The following is a 23,530-nucleotide window of genomic DNA, read 5'->3' as shown; positions in this document are numbered from 1 at the left end:
CCTTATGTCTGAAGCAACGAGTGTTCATTTCAACTGCAGTTTATGCAACGGTTATAAACTGTTACCATATTATTTACTATAATGGTTGGAAACTGTTACAATATAGTTTACTGCGACGGTTATGTATGTTATTGCAACGTTTATTTACAGCTATTGTAACGGTTTGACTACGCTACCGTAACAGTTTTGTTTCTATTGCATCAGTTTCAATTGCCAATTGCATCAGTTTGTCACACTTTTTGGAATGGTTTGCAAGACCTATCGGAACGATTTAGAATGTCTATGGCAACGACATTTGCACTTATTGCAACGGTTCTATTAGGCTTTTTTAAACGTTTTATTGACATTACTACCTGGAAATATTTGTAATTATAACGTGGAAATTATATAAACAAAAAGATAAAATATTTCATAATCTTTCATGTCCAATAAGCTAAGAATAACGATAATAGAAAAATGTTTTAACCCAATTACATAAGTTTTATAGTTCAACACTTCAAAAGTTAAAGTTTCAAATGTTATAACAAAAGACTCCAAGAATATCGACAACAACTCAAAGTTCTTCTTAAGTAAGGTCTAGATCTTCACTATCTCCATCTTCCCTTTCTTTAGTTACTCCACCTTCTCCATTTTCCCTTTCTTCAGTTGCTCCACCTACAAAAGAGAATAAATAAAGTCATTAAATAAGAATGGGTATAGTAGAATGTTCTCTAATTGTAACTTTATAAGTAGAGAATGGGTTGGTTGCATCTTCCTTTTCATTCTTCTAATTGTAACTTTGTAAGTGGAGAAAATTCCAACATTTCAGCACTTAAAACAGGCAATTTTGAAGTAGACTAAACACAACATGTCATATCTCTTAAAAGATGCAGAAGAGAGCATCTACGAGACAACTATAGGAAGTTCCTAATGCGTCTGAAAGATAAGTAACTTTAGCCTTTGTTGGCTAGAGAATGATTTCTATATATCAGTAGATACAAAGAAAAGTTAGACCATGACCCTAAACAATAACTAATAACAATTTTTAACCATTCTAGTCTTGGCTTTTATAAGCCAATGCCAAATATAAGGGAAAGAGCAAACAACAAAAAATGGGAGTTAGGGGGTAAATGAAAAATCCTACTGCCAAGGCCAATGCCTGAATTTTGTGAAGTCCATCCAATGTCAAGACAGCCTAAAGTTAGCAAACAAGATAAATACATTTAGATATAGAGTTAAATAAACTGTCATGATCAGATGAATGAAATGAACCTACTTAAACATTAATCTATTAACTTGGGGCCACCCATGTGAGTCTATTTCTCTTATTCATGATTCAGCTCAGACTTCTCTTTTTCCACCACTTTTTCCATAAGTATAGTAAAGCATTGGAGCAAACTTAATCAAGTTCACATAAATGATCATACAAGAAATACTACTTGCCACTATGTTTGCCACTTTTTAAAATTTCTTCATGTCTTATAAGTATATCCCCTTTCACCCTTTCACCCATATCAAATTGCAACATAGCTCATATTAGCCAATCTTTTAGTTCTACTGCTCATATCAACCAATCTTAGAAGGTGTTGCATCAGAGAGCGCATAGCCATCAGAAGATGATCCATCTGAAAGTGTTGCTGAAACCATGGACAAGTCTGATGGTGATGCTGAAAAGAAGGATTAATTGGCATACAATTTTATCAAGTAACAAGCTGAGCACTATGGGAACCAGTTTTTTGTGGAGATCCAAAAGAAAAAAAGGCATTGAAAAGATTTTATCTTGTGCCAGACTATTGTTGCTAGAACATATACTCCTTTGCATCAGATTTTAAAAGGAGGCTATGCTCCTCACATGAATTTAATTTTTGTTGTTTATTAAGATACCAAGGTACAGTGTAGGATTTCTTATTTTTTATTCGGAGGGGAACTTTAAGCAGGAGGCTTTTGTTTTATTTGTGATTGGAGCACCAATCAGAAGCATATAAAATTGTGCTCTACTTTCACGTGAGCACACCAATTTGTGCTCTACTGCCTATCAAAAATATTTCCAGCTCTACTACCAAAATATTTCCCATCAAACAGTCATTATGCCTTATCAGAGAGAGCAGTGGCAGCAGAAAAGCAACAGAAGGAGGAGGAGAAGAAGAAGGAGGAGGAGGAGGAGGATGAGGAGGAGGAAGAGAAGAAGAGTACGTACTGACCTCGATTATTATTCCTAGTAGATAGACGAATGATTAGTTGCTCAGTAGCTTGTTGTGCAGAGGAAGCATCTCCAGGTGAACGAGCATTGAAAGCTAGCATGCTGGGATCAACCTGTAAATCTGGATTCAAATGCTTAAGTTGTGAAATGATGTTAACTGCAACTTGTAGTTCCATGGCATCTTTTTATGCATTGAACTTTTCCTGCATTCTTTGTTGCATCCTTTATTTTATTTCCACCATTTTTTGTTGTAGCATCTCATCGGTAGAACATAAAGAGGTTCTAATATCTTCCACTTTTCTTTTTAAGGAAGTCTTGGTAACCTCGCGTCCGTACAATCTTAGGCGTCCTAGATGCTCAGGTCCCATGACGGACGCAAACATGTCAACTGGTTGACTGCCATCTTCAGTTTCTTGTGTTGATTGTATTCTATCCATTTCAGCCTACAAGACCAAATTGAGCTAATTTTAGAGTGGAAAGTATATAAAATTGAGTCAATAACTAATAACAGATAAATGATATCAACAAACTTTAAATTAGTAACTCGTATAATTTTATTAAGAGTATCAGCATACGAGGCCTTTATACTCGATCGGGCTTTCTTTTTCTTGTAGCCACAAATATGTCCTTACTTCATAGAGGTTCAGAAGTTTCTTTCTTTTTTTCTGGTTACATAAAAAGTGGTATAAAATAGTTCAGATTATGTCTAGCAAATTCATATTTAAAAGAATAATAAGAAAAAAAATATCAAACCTCGCATATTCTAGCAAAATGTTTTTTGCCAGCAGTGTGTAGTTATCTCAACTTTTTGCGATTCTTAGTGTTGGTTTCTTTCATTTTCTGCAACAAAAAAGAAACATTGACAGTGAATAAATGATATTTCCCTTTCTTGAATACAATATAGTAACCAATTCTTTTGGCTGATGAATAAAATCAGAACTTTGGTACTAACAGACTCCAGACTAACAGACTCCAGATTCCCAAATCTAGCTTTTAATTTGCCTTTTATTGTTGTCTGTTTGAAACCAAAACCAATTACCAGAGAATCACTCACATAAATCAACACATTCAGACAAAGAGCAAACAATCAGAGTATACCTGGGGAGAAGAAAACAAAAAGGTGGGATTTTCAACTCTTCTATCAAGAAATGTCATGCAATTTCTTTTAAAAATACAACATACTTCAGTCATGACAAGCTGGTTTCTCCCTCAGACACATATAAAGAGTAGAGTCAAGTGTAAACGAACATTTCGTTCTCTAGTCATAAATGAATAAGCATGAATAAGCACAACCTAATGGAATGAATAGTTTGCAATGTTTTATTCTCTTAACGGAATTTATACCAGATCAACCAAGGATTTAACACTTTGGTTGTACTTTTTCTGTTGGTAAAATAAACAGTATAGAGACGTGCAGAGGGGAAGCCAAATTACACTTGGGCTAAAAGATCAAAGTGATCCTCCTTGGTTCTTAGTGATTACTCTCCCCCTAGTTCCATTAATTTATCTTGCTCAAAAAGATCATTTGCTTGTCGTTCCCATTAAAGTAGCAGTTGATAACATGTTCTATATTTGAAAAACCACCATACTGACTCTTTGTATGTCAGTCTTAGAGAATTCAAAAATTGTACATTTGGTTCTTAATTAAAGTGCAAATTACAATCTAGAGATAAATACACTGTATTACTAGTCAAGTGATACTTATATGCAAGTTACTTCAGACAACTATCTACAGAAATTTAGCATCTCAACGACTTCCATTAAAACTTGTGTAATAGTGTTTTGCATGCAGTAGTTCTGAAGTATTGAAACCTGAAACGATTTACTCCACTTTGTTTTATCCAGTCAGCTAAAATGCAGTAGAATAACATTTTAAAATGATAACAAGTAGAGAAAGAGAAAGCTGGAATTCTGAACACCAAGTTATAACTGCCCTTTCTGAACACAGAAACATCTACAACATGTAAATGTGTAATGAATTGCAAACTATTCATTCCATTTCGTTCTCGCCTAAGAGCATGCTTTCTAAATAAACAAAAATCAGACATTTTAAGCAAATCATGGAACAATATTCTGTTTTACCTTGTAGTTATCAGAGTTCCAATATCTAAGAAGTTTCCTAAATTGAGAATCCGGAACATCAACCGGTCTATTCTCCATTCGAAGCTCGTCATTCTCATAGGGTTCAAAATAGTCTTTATATAACTGGTTTTTGTACTTTCTCCAACATTTGAAATTGATTGAAAACCCCACTTTTTTGCACCTTCATGAATGTCATATTTTCCCTATAAATTTAGAGCAGTTAGGTTGGTGTAAACAATATGAAATATCCACACACACCTATTGAATATTACGAATTTCAAACCTTGACATATTTCAACATATCTTCTTTTGTCTCAAGTTTCCTCCAATCAAACACATTAAGAGGACAAAAGGTCGCATTCCTTGCCAATGTACCAAGGAAGCTACCCAACTTATTTACATCATCATCACTAGGACCTATGGGTTTATTGTTCTCATTTAGCACAATTTGCTTTCGCTCTTTCCTACCATGAACACTTTGCATCCGAGTTTTTCCTCTTTTTCGTTTTTCAGTAGAAGGACCTACATTAATATGAAGTAAGAATAATCACCAAAAGTCATTACATTATTGAATTTAACGATTAAAATCTATATGTTCTTGCTTTGTTCCTCGGATTGCTCGTTTGTTTCATGATTGGAAGAATCCTCAACTTGTTCTTGTACCGTTTGTGAAGTACGAGTGGTGGAATCCAGTGGTAGTTGTTGCAATTGTTTACGTACTGCTTGTGATGCAAGAGAGGCAGAGTTCAGTGGAATTTATTGCACTTGCTCATGTACTATTTGTGCTGGTGCAGAAGTATAATGCAGAGGCAGCGATCCACCTGTAGAAGTAGAATGTTGCAATTGTTCGCGCACTACTTATGATGCAGAAGGTGTAGAGTCCAGCTGCAATGCATTTTGTTAATTTTTTATTTGTACTTGAGCACCCTTCCTGATTCATGATCTATTTTCCTCTGTTCAAAATTAGATACATATGAGAGCCAAGAAGTATTTGAACACAAACAATAGAATCAATTGAGTAACTTCATACTGCTAAGATACAAACAGTAGGTACAAGAGTCATGGTAAACCCTGTGGCTAAACAATCATATATTTTTTGAACAATCTTTAGATTCTGAAAGAAAGAAAAGAATAAAAAGTAACATCTGGAGCCATAAAGATGTACTAAACCTTCCTTTGAGTGATACAAGTTTATAGTTTTCTCTTTAAAATAAAGAATCTCTCTAGAAAATCACTTGATGGCATCATAATGGAACATATATCTATATTGCATCTACTAAGCACTAAATTTTGGACATCCCTTTCCTACCTCTTGAAACTTGAAAAGAAATTTATTTTTGGCACAAAAAATTTAGCTTGAACTTACTCAACTTCAGTGAAACCAGCTAGTCAAAGACGAAAAGTATCGAGGATCGCTAGATCTGGGGGCTTTAAGCACAAAACAGATTTAAAGAAAGTTTATTTTTAAAAAATAGGCACAAATGAAGAAAAAATAAAAGATAAATGTTGTAAAAAACTATAACTATAAAAACAAACAACAATTATATGGATAAACGGATTGATAAAACTTAATTAAAAATATATAAAATAAGAGTCATGTCAAACAGGTTCAAGAGGCTAATTTAAATGTTTGACTCAGATATCAAAATACAACTTTTACAATTTTATTCAGATTTAGTTACTGATAAATTTCTATTTTCATATTCTGAATCAATAACATAACATTATATAACACATTGTCAGCTAAACTATTGTTACTCTCCTCAGAACCCATGGACACTAAGGTGCACATGTTAGTGCTTTGGTGCCAACATTGAACTGCCACCTAAGCGCGGAGAAGTGTCCAACGTACGCTGTACCTAAGTTCAGGGTACCTAACAACACATAGTGAACTCTGTGGCCTCTAATAAATGAGATGTTGAGCCAATAAAATGATATGAGTCGCTACTTTTTTTTTCATGAGAATAAATGAATCATTAAAATCTTTGCTTCACTTGGTATGATTGCTTGGTGTAATTTTAGAATCAGGTAAAGCACAACTATAACCACCAAGCTTACATTGCACACAAGAATAAACACCATAAAAACACATATTTAGAAAAAAAGAGAGACCAGATGAGGTCTGTTATATGAAGTGTCAAAGAGCTAAGATCACAAGACTTGATTTCTTGGTGCTTATTAGTAAAGTAGGAAATGTTTACTAATAAGCACCAACAAAGTGGGTGAAAATGTGAGTCTGTTTATTAGTAAAGAGCTAAGATCACAAGACCGAGATTGTTGACATTCCTACTCAGCTGGTTCTCAAACCCCACAACAAGAGCCAAAGTACTGACTATTATCTTCTGAGAAATCTTTGTTTGTTACATAGAAAGGTTTCATACTGATACTCACTTTTATTCGCTATGGCTAAACAATCTTATATTTTTCTGAAATCTGTGGTTGAACAATCTTTAGATTCTGAAATCGAGGTATTGGATTCACTTCTATTCGCTGTGGCGGAACAATTTTATATTTTCCCCTCCCTCCCTCCCTCATTCCCTCCATAGAAGAGTAAAAAAAAGTATCTGTTGATTTAACCGTGATATATAACACTGTTTTTGCTCATTAGAAAATGTTCATTAAGAAGAGTATGAGAGAAATGGGCGAAACATACTCACATGAGCATGTTATCTCGGCTCAAATCATATGCTCTTGCTATGCTGCAACAGCTAAAAGGAGCATGTGTGATAGGAAGCAACAGACAAAGTGAGGCAAAAATCCCTTTTTTGCATTCTTTGTGCATGCATCGGGGTGGATTGTCCATGGCCGTACATAAATATCAAATACTTGGGCAAGAAAAGGAAGCCAAGCTCAAGCCCCATTTGAGAAATGGTATTAACGGGTCCCCATACGGTCCCAGAAAAAAGGAATTGGGAATACTAGTGTTAATAATACTCAAGTATCAGTCATAGACAATAAACATGTTGGACAGTGCTGGATGCAGCAAATAGCCACTTTTCTACACCTTGATTAGAAACATCAATGGAATGGAAACTGCATATATGCAGGAGGCTATAACATGCAATGGAATTGGAATATACAAGTATTGAGCAGTACACTTTGATGGGCCAATTTGGCAATCAAATGTGCAAAATTCAGAGAGTGGCTATAAAATGGACAGAGATCTTTACTAAATTGGATCATTAAAATGCTTTAGTTTGAGGAATTTGAGAGAAAATACTTGAATACTGATCTCAAATTACAAGTATTATAGCACGATAAGAATGTAACACGACAAGTGTTATAAATGTTATCAGTACCTCAGTTATCTATCAATTCAAGCCTCGACCAGTTGCTATCAACAAGTGCAACAATATCATAAGATCCAAATCCAAAAATCCTGCAAAATTGAAGCATCAGAATAAAATGCTAAAGGTAAAAACAAATAAAAATATATTAAAAAGAGCATTATTAGAAACAAGAGTAATTATAAAATATTGGTAAAAAATATTATCACTCACTCAAACCATAATATATTTAAAATAATTTCAAAATTTCCCTCTTTAATCATCTGATTCCATCCAGTCCCAATTAGTATCATTAAACTCATCCTCCTCTTTCGATGTTTCTATAATTGTATCATTTGAATGTTGTGCATTAGATGGAATATCAACGACATCAATGGGTACGTCGTCTCTAGACCATCTAACGTCAGCATCAACTAATCCACTTAAGGAACCAATGTCATCATTAGGATCTCTCCAAAATGCATCTTCAATATTAGGGAAATTCTCTTCCTCTAAATCATACAAATCAACAGGGACTTTATTCTTTGCATAATAAACTTCTTTCTCAACTGGATCCTCCTCATAAAAAACTTGATAAACTTGTGATGCCAACACAAAAGGGTCATCTATACTACATAATGTGTTAAAGTATACACGAGTTAACCCATATTCATTTATTTCGTTATAAAACCAATCACATCTAAATAGTACAATGCTAAAACAACCCCAATAATCAATCTCAATGATATCTTGACTAACTCCATAATATATAACCTCACCATCGATGGGATTTTGGTCCCTAGAGCTCGCAAAGCTATCAGTTGTTGCCGATAAAGTCACTCCACTATTTTGAGTCTTGCATTGGGAATCCTATTCTATGGTATGAAATCGGTATCCATTAATAAAATATGCAGTATATCTTTTGGGGATCGCACTAGGACCTTTAGCTAGCCATCTTAAATAATAGGGTTCTTCAATATTTTTGTGACGACCCGGCCGATCGTCTTAAGAATTAATGCCCTGATCCCCTATTAACTACTTTCCCCAAGATTAATTCTGCTATTTTGATTTGTCGGAATATTCGGTGTCGAGTTTCGGAGAGTTTTGGGACACTTAGTCCTTAAATGAGAGCTTAAGTGTTGGAAAGTTGACCATAGTTGGAACAACGTGAAGACGGCCTCGGAATGGAAATTTGATAGTTCTGTTAGCTCCGATGGGTGATTTTTGGCTTAGGGGCGTGATCGGATTGTGTTTTGGAGGTCCGTAGCTAATTTAGGCTTGGAATGCCAAAAGTTGAATTTTTGAAGTTTCCGGTCCTATAGTGAGATTTTGATCTGAGGGTCAGAATGGAATTCCGAAAGTTGAACTAGCTCTGTAGTGTTGAATGTGACGTGTGTGCAACATTTTAGGTCATTCGGACGAGGTTTGATAGAATTTTGGATCGAAAGCGTATTTTGAGAATTTTGGAGTTCTTAGGTTTGAATCCAAGGTTAATTCGAGGTTCCGATGTTGTTTTAGGTGTTCTAAGGATTGGTACAAGTTTGGATAATTGTTTGTGACTTGTTGGAGGTCTCGGATGTCTCGGGATAAATTCGGATGATTGACGGAAAGTTTTTTGAATTTAAGTTGCAGCTTCAACTGCTGGTTCTGTCATAACCACACCAGTAGTTTGGGTTCCACAAGTGCGGCTCAGTGGCCGCAGAAGCGAAAATCGAGGACTTCTTTAGGAACCGCAGAAGTGGTGGTATTTCCGCAAAAGCGGTACCGCATCTGCAGATTGGGAGTTGCAGATGTCGAAATTGGCCCTTAAGTGAAAAGTCGCAAATGCGACATTAGTTCCGCAGAAGTGGGACCGCAGATGCGGAAAACACTGGGCAGAAATATGAAATTTTGAGGGTTTAGTTTCAAAAGTTAGAAATTTGATTTGGAGCTCAGGAGAGGGCGATTTTGAGAGGAAATTGGAGAGGAGATCATTGGATAACGATTCTTTAACCCTTTCTAGTTATATTCCATCAATCTATAACTAGTTTCATCATTTAATTTCGGATTAAAGATGAAAATTGGAAATAAAATTGCAAGAAAGTTCTTAGATATAGAATTCGACTTTTTGTTGGGAATTTAACCTTAGATTTGGATAATTTTGGTATGCATGAACCCGTGAGAGCGTGAGGATAATGAAAATATTAATTTTACCCGATTCCGAGACGTGGGCCCGTGGGGCGTTTTGGTCATTTTATATAATTTCGCGTATTAGCTTAGAACCTAATTGTAGAATCAGTTACTTGTGAATAGATTTGGGCCATGTGGAGTCGAGTACTCGTGGCAAGAGCGTGGTTTCAGTTGATTTTTGAGCGTGTTCGAGATAAGTGGCTTGTCTAACCTTGTGTGGGGGACCTTCCCCTTAGGATATAATATATTTGATAATTGAAATGCCTTGTACATGAGATGACGAGTACGTACTTGAGCTAATTGTTGAAATCCGGTTTTTCCTTAAGTATTTCAATTGAGTTCTTTTGCTTGTTTTATTATACTTGTGAATTTAGCCAGTTGCTAGTTTAGAAAAGCATGTTTAGTTGACTTAATTGCCTATTTGCTTAAACTGCCTTAATTGCTTTACGCAAAGCATGTTAGGCTAGAATTAATTGTTTACTTGGTGCGATATTTAGCTTAATTGGGTATTCTTGCGTTGCTGCTGTGTGTTTTTACTTTAGGACTACGGGACAGCATCCTGGGAGATCCCCTGTACGTATTTATGATTTGAACTGAGGTGCAGGATACCAAGAGATCCCTGACACGTATATTGAGGATACCAAGAGATCCTCAGGATACCAATAGATCCCTAGCATATATTGAGGATACCAAGAGATCCTCGATATACTGACGGATCCCTAGCATATATTAAGGATACCAAGAGATCCTTGAGATACCAAGAGATCCCAATCATATATTGAGGATACCAAGAGATCATCGAGATACCAAGAGATCCCTAGCATATATTGGTTATACCAAGAGATCCTCGGGATACTAAGAGATCCTCGGTTATCATCCTTGTTATGAGTGATACTTCCTTGTGGTTTACCTTCATCTCTGTTTCCGTTATTGTACTCTTATTATCCTGTGTAGATTCTTGTTGTAGATTCTCAATTGTACTGCTTATCTTATCCTATCATCTTTATATTTATTTAATCTCAGTAGGGCCTTGACCTTCCTCGTCTCTACCCAACCGAGGTTAGGCTTGGCACTTACTGAGTACCACTGTGGTGTACTCATGCCTCTTCTACGCATATTTTTCATGTGCAGATCCAGGTATCGCTACTCAGGCCTATCATTCTTGAGGAGGAAACTGCTCTAGAGACTTCAAGGTACATATGTCGCATCCGTAGACCGAGAAGTCCCTTTCTATTCCTGCTTTTAGTATTTAGCCTTTTTTTTGTTCTTATTAGACATTCCGAAGTTATAGCTATGTAGTATTGATCTTAGCTTGTGATTCGTGGGTTTTAGGGTTTTGGATTTATTTATTGGTATTGAGAGTTAAACATGGTGCGAGCCGAGCGGCACATTTAAACATTGTTACTACGTTATTTCTGTTTTAAATTGTTTAACTTTCGCAAATTTTTGTTTTTCCTCCGCAAATTAGGCTTACCTAGTCGTAGAGACTAGGTGCCATCACGATGGTTCACCGAGGGCGAACCGGGGTCGTGACAAGTTAATATCTGAGCTCTAGGTTCATAGCAGTCATGGATCACAAGCCGGTTTATTAGAGTCTCATTGATCGGTACAGAGACGTCTGTACTTATCTTACTCGATAAACTTTTCCACTTGATCATCTCCAGTATTGAACAGAGCATACTGATGGGCTTCATAAAATAACTGTGGATCCATGAGAAAAGTATTTTTCTTCTTACTTCCAATTGGGCTTCCTATCATAGGGAATATAGGTGACAAATTTTGAGGGCACTCATCATCCACAGTTGTGTATCTACTGAATCTTGTCTTAACGCCATCATGTAGGTATCTCGAACAAAAATTCAAGCACTCTTCCGCCAAAAATCCCTCTGCTATTGATGCTTCTGGACAAGATCGATTACAAACAAATGCCTTGTATTTACATAGGTTCCTCTCAATGGAATACATCCAACGAAGATGAGCCGGACCCTCAAGCTTAATTTCATTCACCAAATGAATAGGCAAATGTGGCATTATGTCACAAAATATTGGATGAAAAATCTTTTAAAGCTCACAAGTTATCTCAACAATTTCAGACTGCATTTTTTCAAGATCTCTTTGCCTTATGACCTTACTACATATGGCTCTAAAGAAATTGCCCAATCTAATCAAGGCCAACGAGACGTTCTTGGGCAATGCCTTTCTAACAGCAACCTGGAGCAAGTTATGCATTATAAAATGAGCATCATGACTCTTGTACCTTGATATTTTCATCTCCTTCACTTTCACGCGATTTGAAATATTCGAAGCACACCCTTTTGGTAACTTGGCATTTTTTATAACGGTGCAAAACAAATTTTTCTTTTCTGGTTTCATGTAGAAACAAGCTTTAGCAAAACTCACACTACCATCATCATCTTTTCTTGGTTGTAGCTTATTTCGTATCCCCATTTCTTATAAGTCATAGCGAGAATTTACATAATCCTTTGACTTTTTTTCTATTTCCAATAAAGACCCAAGTAAACTGTCACATATGTTTTTCTCGATGTATATCACATCAAGATTGTGCCTCAATTTATTATGCGCCCAATATGGCAATTCAAAAAAAAAATAGATCTTTTTTTCCACGGACCCTTGTTATCCCGAGGTCTTTTCTTTTTTCCCTTTCCAAAGACATTGTTGAATTCATGGAGCTCTTTAAACACTTCCACACCCGACAAAGGAGTAGGTGTATGTCTATGATCCTCATTACCATCAAATGACTTCTTTTCTTTTCTCGATGGATGATCAAGAGGCAAAAATCTTCGATGACCCAAGTAACCCATCTTATGACTATGTTTGAGATATAGTGAGCATGTGTCGTAATTACAAGTGGGGCATGCCAGTATACCCTTGGTGCTCCATCCTGAAAGCATTGCTAACGCTGCAAAATCTCAAACTGTCCACAATAAGGCTGCACGCATTTGGAATGTTTGCTTTGTCTCAGCATCATTGACAACATATCTATATCATTTCCTAGAGATGAAGGACCTGGAATGATCATTGACAACATGATATATCCTGGCTTCATGCAAATCCATGATGATAAATTATAGTTCATTAACATGACAGGCCACGTGCTATGAGAAATGCTCATGGTTCGAAATGGTTTGAAACCATCACTTGAAAGACCCAACCTAACATTACGTGGATCTCTGGAGAAGTCTGACTGTAGAGAATCAAAATTCTTCCAAGCTTCTCCATTAGCAGGATGCCTCATATTCCCATCATTGGGTCGTTCATTAGCATGCCATCTCATTGCAATGGCTACTTTGGGACACATGAATATCCTCTAAAGCCTAGGCTTTAAGGGAAAATACCTTAAAACCTTTACTGGGATTTTTGAGCTTGTATTAGTCAAGGAAGCATCAACAACTTTCCATCGAGAAGCCCCACAAACAAAGCAATTATTGGCCTTTGCATTGTCTTTCCAAAATAACATGCAATCATTAGGGCATGCATGTATTTTTTCATAATGAAGACCCAAATCTTTTATCATGTTTCTAGCCTTGTTGAAAGATTCTGGCAACTGCGCAAAGGGAAATGCCTCTTTTAACAACTCTAGCATATCTGAAAAGACCACATTACTCAATCCATGCAAGGATTTAAACACGTACAACCGAATAGTAAAACTAAATTTAGTGAAGGTTTCACACCCAAGATATAATTCTTGTTTGCCTTCCTCTAATAATCTGAAAAATCTCTTAGCATCTTCAGATAGAGTCTCTCTCATCGGTTCTTCCTGCTCTGCCTCACCTTCTACATTTCTAAAGGTATCATGAAGTATTCTATCAATATCATCACGTATGTTAGAACCTTCATCATTATTGCTTTGGTGAGGTGCATTTCTAGAGGAAAACCCTTCCCCATGAAAAACCCATTTGGTGTAACCATCAACAAAACCATTAACAACCAAGTGATCCTCCACCATATTTCTATAGTGCCAATAGCGATTAATACACTTTTTGCAAGGGAATAATATTTTATTTCCCTGGGAAGCTCGTTCAAATGCCTTATCAATAATATTGTGCACTCTACGGATATACTCATTCGTCCATCTTAGGAGATACATCCAACTTTTATCTCCATTATCCATTGAAATCCTATACGATAAAATTAAATCAACAAAATTAACCAAATAAACCTACCTATAATAAGTTATTGACCAACGCTTTTAAAGGTGAAAACTTAGAAGGAGGAGCAACTAAAGAGAAGTGGGATATTTATTTTTAATTTTAACATAGATAATCAATTTTAACATAGTGCATTTGTATATTTTTATGAGTTTTCTGCATGCTGACATAATAAAATCTAGCTAGTTGGGTAACTCTAAGAAATAGGTTGACTTTTTTGTATTCTTGCAACAAAAAATTACAGAACAATATTAAATAACAATGCATGCCTATTCTGTCATTTGTAGTACTTTAATTTAGAGCCGCACTCAACCCATGCATTCAGTTCTAAAAAATTACACTTCAGCAGCATGTTGTAACTTAACTCAAGGCATCATTAATTAAACCCCAAGATAACAATATAAACTAATTTTGTGTAACATACATAACAAGATAAATAAGCAAAATACACAAATACACTACCAGCAAATCCAATTACCAAAAATTTAAATTAAGATAACTTACCAGCAACGAGTGTTCCCTAAGTTACCAGCAATGATTTCTCCTCGGCTACTAGAAATAAACTTTATCTCAACTTTCTTTCAGCTAATAATATCTATACCACCAAAGAAGGTTCTATAGTTCAACAAGAAGTAGCATGCAAAAAAACAAAAATTGACATCATAAAGGGATTACTTGGAGAGCATTCGAGCAAATAAAACAAGAAATAATCTTGCCTTAGATATAAAAACAAACTAATTAGACTCAAAGGAGTTTAAACCACTACCGATCACAACTGAAATTTTGCAAAACAGTGCATATATTACACTCAAATAGTGCATATTCTGACCCAAAACGTAACTCAAACTGCAAATTTTCTGCAAATAACATAGGAGCAAATAGACAGAATTCTGGTGCAAATAACAAGCAATTTCAATTTACATTTTTCATCACACTGTCCTCCCAATACCAAAAATATTGAATCAAGAATCAGTCGAACAATTGAATAGAGAATCCAAAATTCTAAATTTTTCTTTGTGCTCATAAATTGCAGGGTATAAAGTAGAACTCACTGTCATATTGCTAAATCAGCAGGCTTTACCTCCAAATTCACATAAAATCTTGGCAATATTCCAAAAGACTTTATCAATTATCAGTCTAAAATATAGAGGCAGAGAGTAACTTCCATTTATATGTAAATAATCATTTAATAAACCATTAAGCTGGGACATCAATTCTAGGGAGAAAAAATAAGGAAAATTGCTAGGAGATTAGTTAATACGAATAACAAGGCTATAAGTAACCACATCTACTCACCAAATTGATACTCATCATGCAAATTCTGCTATGGTGTGCGGTAAATTAGAAAGGTTGTGGCATTTCATACCTGTTTTATCCCCTTCAAAATTGCTTGAACTGTTGATGGTTTAGAAGTTACTTTCTCAGCATCTTTATTTCCAGTATTTGATGTTAGAAGCAGTGTCAATGGGGAAGAAATTGGTGTAGCATCAGATGCGTCTGCAAGTAAGGTCCTTGTACTAGAGAGCTCCTGTCAAAAAAGTTAACAAGGAAGGAAAAGAAAGAAAAAAATTTAAACTATCAAAACTGTTTAAACTAATTTGAATATTCTTTCATAGGATAAATGTTCTAAAATAAAGCATACAAAGAAGCATGCCTATATTGTTATTCAAGATAACAAAGAGTCAAAAACTTTAGCCATTGACACTAGTATATCTGAAGTGTAAAGACGGATGTCAACCTGACTAACCCACTCTTGGTGATGACTTTTGTAAAAATGACAAAATGGTGACTATAATTTCTAGTAGAGTTATAAAACTATTGTTGTGTATATTACAGGAAATTTATGTACAGATGGTTTTATCAATATTTCGATTGGGAAATAAGTTGATTGTACGACTATAAAGGATTATAGAACGAATTTATATAGATCTAAAACATGATATATAATACCAAATTTATTTCGTTTGAACTAAAGAATAAGGCCAGATTTCTCGAATAAGAGCCAGAAAGTGCAAAGAGAGCAAACAAAATATTATTACCTCCGTATTTTTGGGTCTCCGAATTGTTTCTCCTTAGTTTGTAAATGATTATGGAGAGAATTAAGGGTTTTTCAGGGCATCAGAGAGAGAAAGATATAGGGGTATCAGAGTTTTTAGTAGTGTATCAGTGAAGAAGAAGAAGAGTTTTGGAGAGAGAGATGGGGTCGGGTATTAGTGAAGAAGAAGAAGATGGCTTAGTATTTTTAAATTGGGGGTATCGGCTAGCATTAGGGGTATCACAGTTAATTGGGAAAGTGCCAAAAATTTTTTTTATTTAATATTTAGATTATTAAAATTATTAAAAAATAAAATGAATAGGGGTTGTTGGCGGGTGTAATAAAATTCACGAGGGAAAGTAAGAAGGGAAAAAATAACCGTTCCAATAAAATTTTTTACAGTAAAAGCATTCCCGTAGATAGTTTATTGGGACGGTTCATATAACCGTTGCGCCAGATGCATCTATGGCAACGGTTGTTTTATAATTGCAATGGTTCTATAGTTAAAGTGTGTTGATGTCACCTAAATGGTACTGTAACGGTTGTAACCGTTACCATATAGGTTCTATAACCGTTGCTAAAATAACTGTTGTCATAGGCCCATTTCCTGGTAGTGAATACTGAGCTTTCAATAACTTGCCCTATTTTGTGATATTTGTATTTTCATCATGTGATAAAGTAATTGAGCTGTCAATCATGTTAAATATCATGTTTAGGCTTTATGTTGATATTGTTTGTACCCATATTAGTTATTTCTTGTTGTCATCTCACTAATTTCCATTGATATTTTATACTCAGTCATATTCATGCATTCATATCGTATCTCAGTCTCAGCTGTTGTTGTTGATGCATCATATCATTATTGTCGTGCTACTTTCATGACATTTTAAGCCCGTGAGCGAGACTGAAGAGAGTGCTGATTGAGTGAGGCCGAGGGCCTGATTGTGAGGATATAAATATATATATGGATCGGGCTGCATGCCACAGCGATATATGGATTGGGCTGCATGCTGCAGCGATATATGGATCAGACTGCACGTCACATCAATATATGGATCGGGCTGCACGCCGCAGTGATATTGGGTCGGGCTACACTGTAAGGCCCCGTGAAATTTTTACCCAAAAACTCGAAATCTTGTAGTGATATTTTAGATTGATCTGTGCATAAAAAACTTAAGGAAAAATATTTTTCAGAGGAGCGCAAGTCTGCGGCCCATTATGCGACCGTTTAATAACAATGCGGGCCACATATCTGCCGCAAAATGAGTCAGTATGTTGGCCAATTTGAGGACAACTATGCGCCTAATTATGCGATCACATAACCGATATGTGGGCCGCATAGTCATCGCATAACCTGCTTGGGAATTTTGCATAGGGCAGTTCTGCGGTGCACTATGCGACCGCAAAACAAGTATGTAGACCGCATATTGGTCGCATACCCGGGTAGAGTATCCAGGTCTTAGGGCCATTTTTGCTATCCTTTTTGCGAGCCGCATATCAATTATGCGGTCGCATATATGACCGCAGATTGAGTCGGGGCTCCTATTTTCTAACATTTAAAACCCGACCCCATTCCGTTAAAAACACCCCATTAGACCCTCTTGAGATAATTTCTACTTTATTTAGAGTGAGATCAAGAGTTCTAGAGGGAGAAAGTGATCCTCACCAAGCCTCTACTCAATCCTTTCCCAAATCCTTGAAGATTATCAAGAAAAGTTACTAGGCCTTCATCCTAAGAAGTAAGAACTTGTGCTCTAACCTTTGATTTCGAAATTCCTACCAAAATAAGTAATTAACAAATAGGTTCATGAGTATAAGGGTTGATTGTCTTGCGTTCATGTATATGGAGAGATTGTGAACTAAGAATGTAACAAATGGGGTGTAGGATGATAGAATTTTTCACAAAAAGACCTTAAAATTCGTAATGCACACTTAGTGCTTGAGAGTATGCTCAAGTGAGCTAGAATCTTGATTATCTTTCTAATTTTTGATTCAACTTGCAATTCTCATAAAATAGATCGAAGTGGCTAGAGTTCCGGAGTTATCGTAAGAATTTAAGAAAAGCTCTATTGAGGTATGTATGGCTAACCCTCTTCTTCTAAATGTTGAACTCTTGGTGACCGAATAGTTGGCATGAGTTTCGGATTGATCATACTAGATGGACTGAATTAATGTGTTGGGTTGACAGATTTCTATTCCAAAATTGTTCTCTGTGTTTACCCTAAAATCATGGTAGTTGAAAATGTGATTATGTTCTCCAAGTGTTCTTTTCTTTCTTTATATGTGCATGCCTTATATGATAACCCTTATCGACATGGACGATGAAGCTATATGAAGGAATAAATAAGGGGAAGACTTGAATTATAAAAATGTATCCAAGTGCCAAGAATTAATTAATAAAAGAGTTGTGTTGTGCCATGTAATGGAAAAATGGAAAGAAATGTGAACTAAGGAATAACTGAAAGAGGGTATGTCCCAAGTGATATGGCTTAGCCGATCGGGCCGAGATTGGATGCCATGCTGTACACATGGTGGCATTTACATTGGATTTCTGATTATCATTGTGGATTTGGATATGTCTCACTTGGAATGGCTTAGCCGGTCAGGCCGAGACCGAACTCCGTGTAAAATCATGGTGGCATTATGTGTTTTGGCACTTGGCACTAAAGATTATTAACCTAAAGAAATGGAAATGCTTAACCAGAACAATGTGAACCTTATTTTGTGTTTCCTTGTAATCTTGTGAAGTACTTGTTGATGTTATATTTTCCTTCCATATGTTCACTGTTCATCCTATTAAGAATTGTGTTTGCCTTACATACTAGTACTATTCGACAGTGCTAACGTCCCTATTGCCGGGGGCGCTACATCTTTGAATTGATGTAGGTGGTTCCGTTGCTGATAGCGCCAATCGTAGATAGTGGTGCTCTCTTTTTCTCTCTTCACAGCAGTCTTGGTGAGCCCCCATTTCTCCCAGGGGTTTTGTAGTTCTTCTGTTGTACGAATTTCCATATTTTGAGGTATAGATGGGGCCTTGTTGCCGACATTGTCATATTGGTCTTTTGTATCCTAAGAGGCTCTGTAAACGTTTATGTGGGTCATGTATGGGTTATGGGGTGGTCTTGATCGTTAGATGATGTTGTATTTTGAAACTTTTCTTCACAAGTTTGTCAACTATATATACTTTTGGAAACTTAACTATGGCATGTTGTATTTAAGTGAAAATTTAACTAGTAACGTGTATGCATTTATATAACAACTCTCTCTCCCGTGTTTAATAATTGGTGATGCATTACTTCTTCGTATTTTGAATGAGTCGGGTAGGAAAGGCTGGATAGGCTTGCTCGACCGGGTTCACTTGGTTGTGCACTGGTCGTGCTCCCCGAGTATTGGGGCGTGACATGCACAACGTAGTGATATAGCTCTTGGGCTGTAGGATCCCCTCCGGAGTCTGTACAACCCCAGTGAGCGCAGTTGACTATATATATATAGATCGGGCTGCACGCCGCAACAGTTATTATACAGCGCCGAGTGATTTAATGTGCTGAGTATTGAGCTTAGTGAGAGAGGATGCAAGGTAATGAGATTGAGCACTTTGAGAGTGTGAGTGCATGTATCATCTCTGAGATACATGGCATTCACATGACATATAGACATAGAGATGCATTCTTCCTCATGCTATATAGTACCACGTCATTCATGACTTATTATATACATTGATATGTGGGTATGGAGAGGAACTTTATACTAGTTATTTAGAAAGAAAATGAAATATTTTATTTTATTGTAGAAAGGATATTTGAAAAACTACAGTTTTCAAACCTACTCGTACTTTTGGCATTTTCGGTAAGAGATTTGGGATTTTCTTTCACTAAGTTATTTGAAAAGTATGACCATTTTCTGGAACTGTGAACGAGCTGAGTATTTTACTTTTGAGATATCTCTTTTACACTTGCATTTATGTTGTTATGAACTGTTGTGGAAATATTGGCTTTGGACTCGATCCTGTGTTAGCTTGTCACTGCTTTCAACCTGAGGTTAGGTTTGTTACTTTTTGAGTACATGGGGTCGGTTGTACACATACTGTACTTCCTACACAGTGCGTGCAGATCTCGGATGCTGATGTTGCTAGGTTCGATGGTTGCTGGATTTTAAGGCATACCTGCATTCCTACTATAGCTGCCTCTTGTTCACGGTAACCTTAGACTATAAAATTCCGTTTATGTACTTTTCAAACAGATAGTGTAATTGTTCCATTGTTGCTTTGTAAATTCTATTCGTAGAAACTCATAATTTGTACTACCAGTCCTTGGGAAATGTATAAGATTTAGATAATTCTCTTGTTTAATTGTTTTATTAAGTTAAATAAAACTAGATAATTTATTATTGGCTTACCTAGTGGGTTGGGTTTGGTGCCATCACGACTAGTGGATTTTGGGTCGTGACATTATCCTAAATTTCATATCTCACACGTGCATTTGTGAGTGAGTTCAACGACATGTGAAAGCTTTATTTTCTAATGGGATTAGGCTGGACGCCTCAGTAGTACTTTTATGGGATCAGGCCGTTCACCTCGGAACAGTAACATATTCTTATGGGATCGGGCCGTTCACTTCGGCAGGATTATGTATCACACTCTTATGGGATCAGGCCATTCACCTTGGCAGTTCTATGAAACACTCTTATCGGATCGGATAGTTCACCTCGATAGTTTTATGAAACACTCTTATGGGATCGGGCCGCTCGCCTCGGCAGAATCGTGCGAAATACTTGATAAGAAGTCTGCGTACCATAAGTTTTCCTAAGTTGAGACATGATATGTTATCCAGTATTGACCATTAAGTATTCCATTTGAGGTAGTATTCAATATTTGAATACCTTGTGTTTACTATTCAGTTAAGGATCATATTACGTACCAATATCTATTTTACTATTTACTTATCATGTTTCATACCTGTTTATTTTTATTATATTGGATCTATTGGACATTTAGTAAGTGTCAATGTCAATCCCTCATTACTACTTCTTCGAGGTTAGGCTAGATACTTAGAGGGTACGCGTTGATTTACGTACTCATGCTACAGTATTACACTGATTATGCAGGTATCTGCGGTGGTCCTCTGGGTACATAGGCGCAACTGCTAAGGGGACGCTATGATGAGTTGCATTTCATGCTATGATTTGTAGCATACAGAGTCTCCATCATTAACATTTTCTTTATTCTATCTATCTTGTATTCCAGACATATGTTGTATTATTATTGCACTTTTTAGAATATGCTCATGCACTTGTGACAGCAGGTTTTGGATGTTCTAGAATTGGTTTGTGGTTTTGTTTAACAATGACACACTTTTACTTCATATTCTATTTAAATTGGACATATCCATGATTATAATGTAGTAATTTATTTATCTAATAAAGTTCATAATGTCAAAAATAATAAAATGAATGACTAAGTTCATAATTCACGGTTAGCTTGCCTAACGACGATATTCGGTGATAGCACGATCTAGAGTAGGAATTGGGTTGTGACAAAGAATTTGGACTGTATAGTGGTACAAGCTCTGTAGTATCAACTCTTCATAGTAGAGGTTTCATCAGTTGACCAGTTCAGTCTGCACTTCAAGTTACTCGTAGTGCTACAGCTATTCAGGGCCTCAAGAGTACTAATTTTGGACAGCCATCTTCCGCTGCACCTCCTACATAGGGTTCCAAAAATGGTTATTCTAGCCATCCATGTCAAGCTTAGTACCAGCAACCACGCCTGCAAAGAGGTTGTTTTGAGTGTGGTGAAACAAGGCACATGGTGAGAGATTGTCCTAGGCTTCGGAGGGATGGACCTCCATATCTTACCCGGGCTATGGTTTCTCCTCTGCACAACCAGAGGTCATCCTAGAGAGGGAGGTCATGCCTTTTATTATACTTTTATTGGTAGGACTGAGGCTATTGTATCAGATTCTGTCATCACATGTATTGTTTCGGGTTTGTCATAGGGATGTATCAATTTCATTTGATCCGGTTTCCACTCATTCATATGTGTCATCTTATTTTGCTTCATATTTGGATATGTCTCCTGATTCATTGAGTACCTATATTTGTGTGTCTATGCCTGTTGGGGATTCTATTATAGTAGACTGTGTCTATTGTTCTTGTTTGGTCACTATTGAGGTTATGAGACTAGGGTTGCCCTTCTATTACTCAATATGGTGGACTTTGATGTGATTATGGGCATGTATTGGTTGTCACCATATCACTCTATTCTTGATTGTCATTCTAAGACTGTGACACTGGCTATGCGGGGGTTGCTGAGGTTTGGGTAGAGAGGTTCATTGGAAAATGTTCTTAGTAGGGTGGTGTTTTTTTTGAAGGCACAACGAATGGTCTAGAAAGAGTGTTTGGCATAGTTGGACTTTTTGACGGAACCTAGCGCTGATACTCCTACCATTAAGTTAGTTCCAATAGTGAGAGAGCTTCTAGATATGTTTTCAGCAAACCTACCAGGCATGCCACCCGATAGGGATATTAATTTTGGTATTGACTTGGTATGTGACACGCAACCCATCTCTATTCTACCATATCTCATGGCACCAGTGGAGTTGAAAGAATTAAAGGAACGTCTTTAGGCGTTGCTTGATAAAGGGTTTCATTAGACCGAGTGTCTCACCTTGGGGGTGCTCCAGTTCTATTTGGGAAGAAGAAAGACAGCTCGATGAGCATGTGCATTAACTACAGGCAGTTGAACAAGGTTACCATCAAGAACAAGTATCCACTATCGCATATTGATAATTTGTTCAACTAGCTTCAGGGTAATAGGGTGTTCTCGAAGATTGATTTTAGATACGGGCTTCAGATACTCCAAATATGGCTTTTAGTTCCCGCTATGACCACTATGGGATTTTGGTGATGTATTTTGCACTGACCAATGCCCTAGAAGCCTTTATGCACTTGATGAACAATATGTTTCAACCATGTCTTGATTCATTCGTCATCATGTTCATTGATGATGTATTTGTGTATTCTTGCAGTTAGGAGGATCATGAGCAACACTTCAGGATCATGCTCCAGACTTTAAGGGAGAAGAAGCTATATGTTAAATTTTCCAAGTGCGGGTTTTGTCTTTATTCAGTGGTATTCGTCGGCCACACGGAGTCCAGTGAGAGGATTAAGGTAGATCCGAAGAAGATTAAGGCAATTTAGAGTTTTTCCAGGTCTTTTACCGCTACTGAGATACAGAGTTTTCTAGGTTTGGCTAGGTATTATCGCCATTTCGTGGAGGGTTTTTATCCGTCGCTGATATTTTGACTTGATTGACTTAGAAGGGTGCCTATTCAGGTGGTCTTACGAGTGTGAGGAGAGATTTCATAAGCTCAAGGCTACCTTGAGTACAACTCTAGTTCATGTTTTACCTTCAGCATCGCATTCTTGTATGGTCTATTGTGATGCTTCACAGATTGGCATTGGGTATGTGTTGATGCAAGATGGTAGAGTGATTGCTTATGCTCCATGTCAATTAAAACCTCATCAGAAGAACTACCTAGTGGATGATTTAGGGTTAGTAGTTAGTGTTCATGCGCTGACGAATTGGAGGCACTATCTTTATGACGTGTCATGTGAGGTGTTCACGGATCAT

The 23,530-nt window shown here is 36.6% G+C and overlaps 1 protein-coding gene across 4 annotated transcripts; it reads right to left on the bottom strand.

Annotated features, from left to right (window-relative positions):
• Positions 1–440: 440 nt before the first annotated feature.
• Positions 441–16,113, bottom strand: LOC107797183 (uncharacterized). 4 transcript variants are annotated; one of them, XR_001650630.2, is made up of 9 exons: positions 15,905–16,108; positions 15,232–15,393; positions 14,370–14,480; positions 7,561–7,640; positions 4,545–5,214; positions 4,262–4,464; positions 2,933–3,019; positions 2,181–2,622; positions 441–654 (listed from the first exon to the last, which is right to left on the bottom strand). XR_001650630.2 is itself a non-coding variant. In XM_075222968.1 (9 exons), exons 8-9 carry the CDS (start codon positions 2,353–2,355, stop codon positions 566–568), a joined length of 264 nt encoding a protein of 87 aa, XP_075079069.1. In that variant the 5' UTR covers positions 2,356–2,622; positions 2,933–3,019; positions 4,262–4,464; positions 4,545–5,214; positions 7,561–7,640; positions 14,370–14,460; positions 15,232–15,393; positions 15,905–16,113; the 3' UTR covers positions 441–565. The 4 variants fall into 4 exon arrangements, 1 of the variants encoding a protein (XP_075079069.1); XR_001650629.2 differs by having other exon boundaries at positions 14,370–14,460; positions 15,905–16,107; XM_075222968.1 differs by having other exon boundaries at positions 14,370–14,460; positions 15,905–16,113.
• Between the last annotated feature and the right edge of the window lie 7,417 nt (positions 16,114–23,530).

Source organism: Nicotiana tabacum, chromosome 10, assembly GCF_000715075.1.
Source record: "Nicotiana tabacum cultivar K326 chromosome 10, ASM71507v2, whole genome shotgun sequence".
Lineage (NCBI taxonomy): Eukaryota > Viridiplantae > Streptophyta > Magnoliopsida > Solanales > Solanaceae > Nicotiana > Nicotiana tabacum.
Note: the sequence above shows the minus strand (reverse complement) of the source record. Positions and strands in the feature narration are given on the sequence as shown.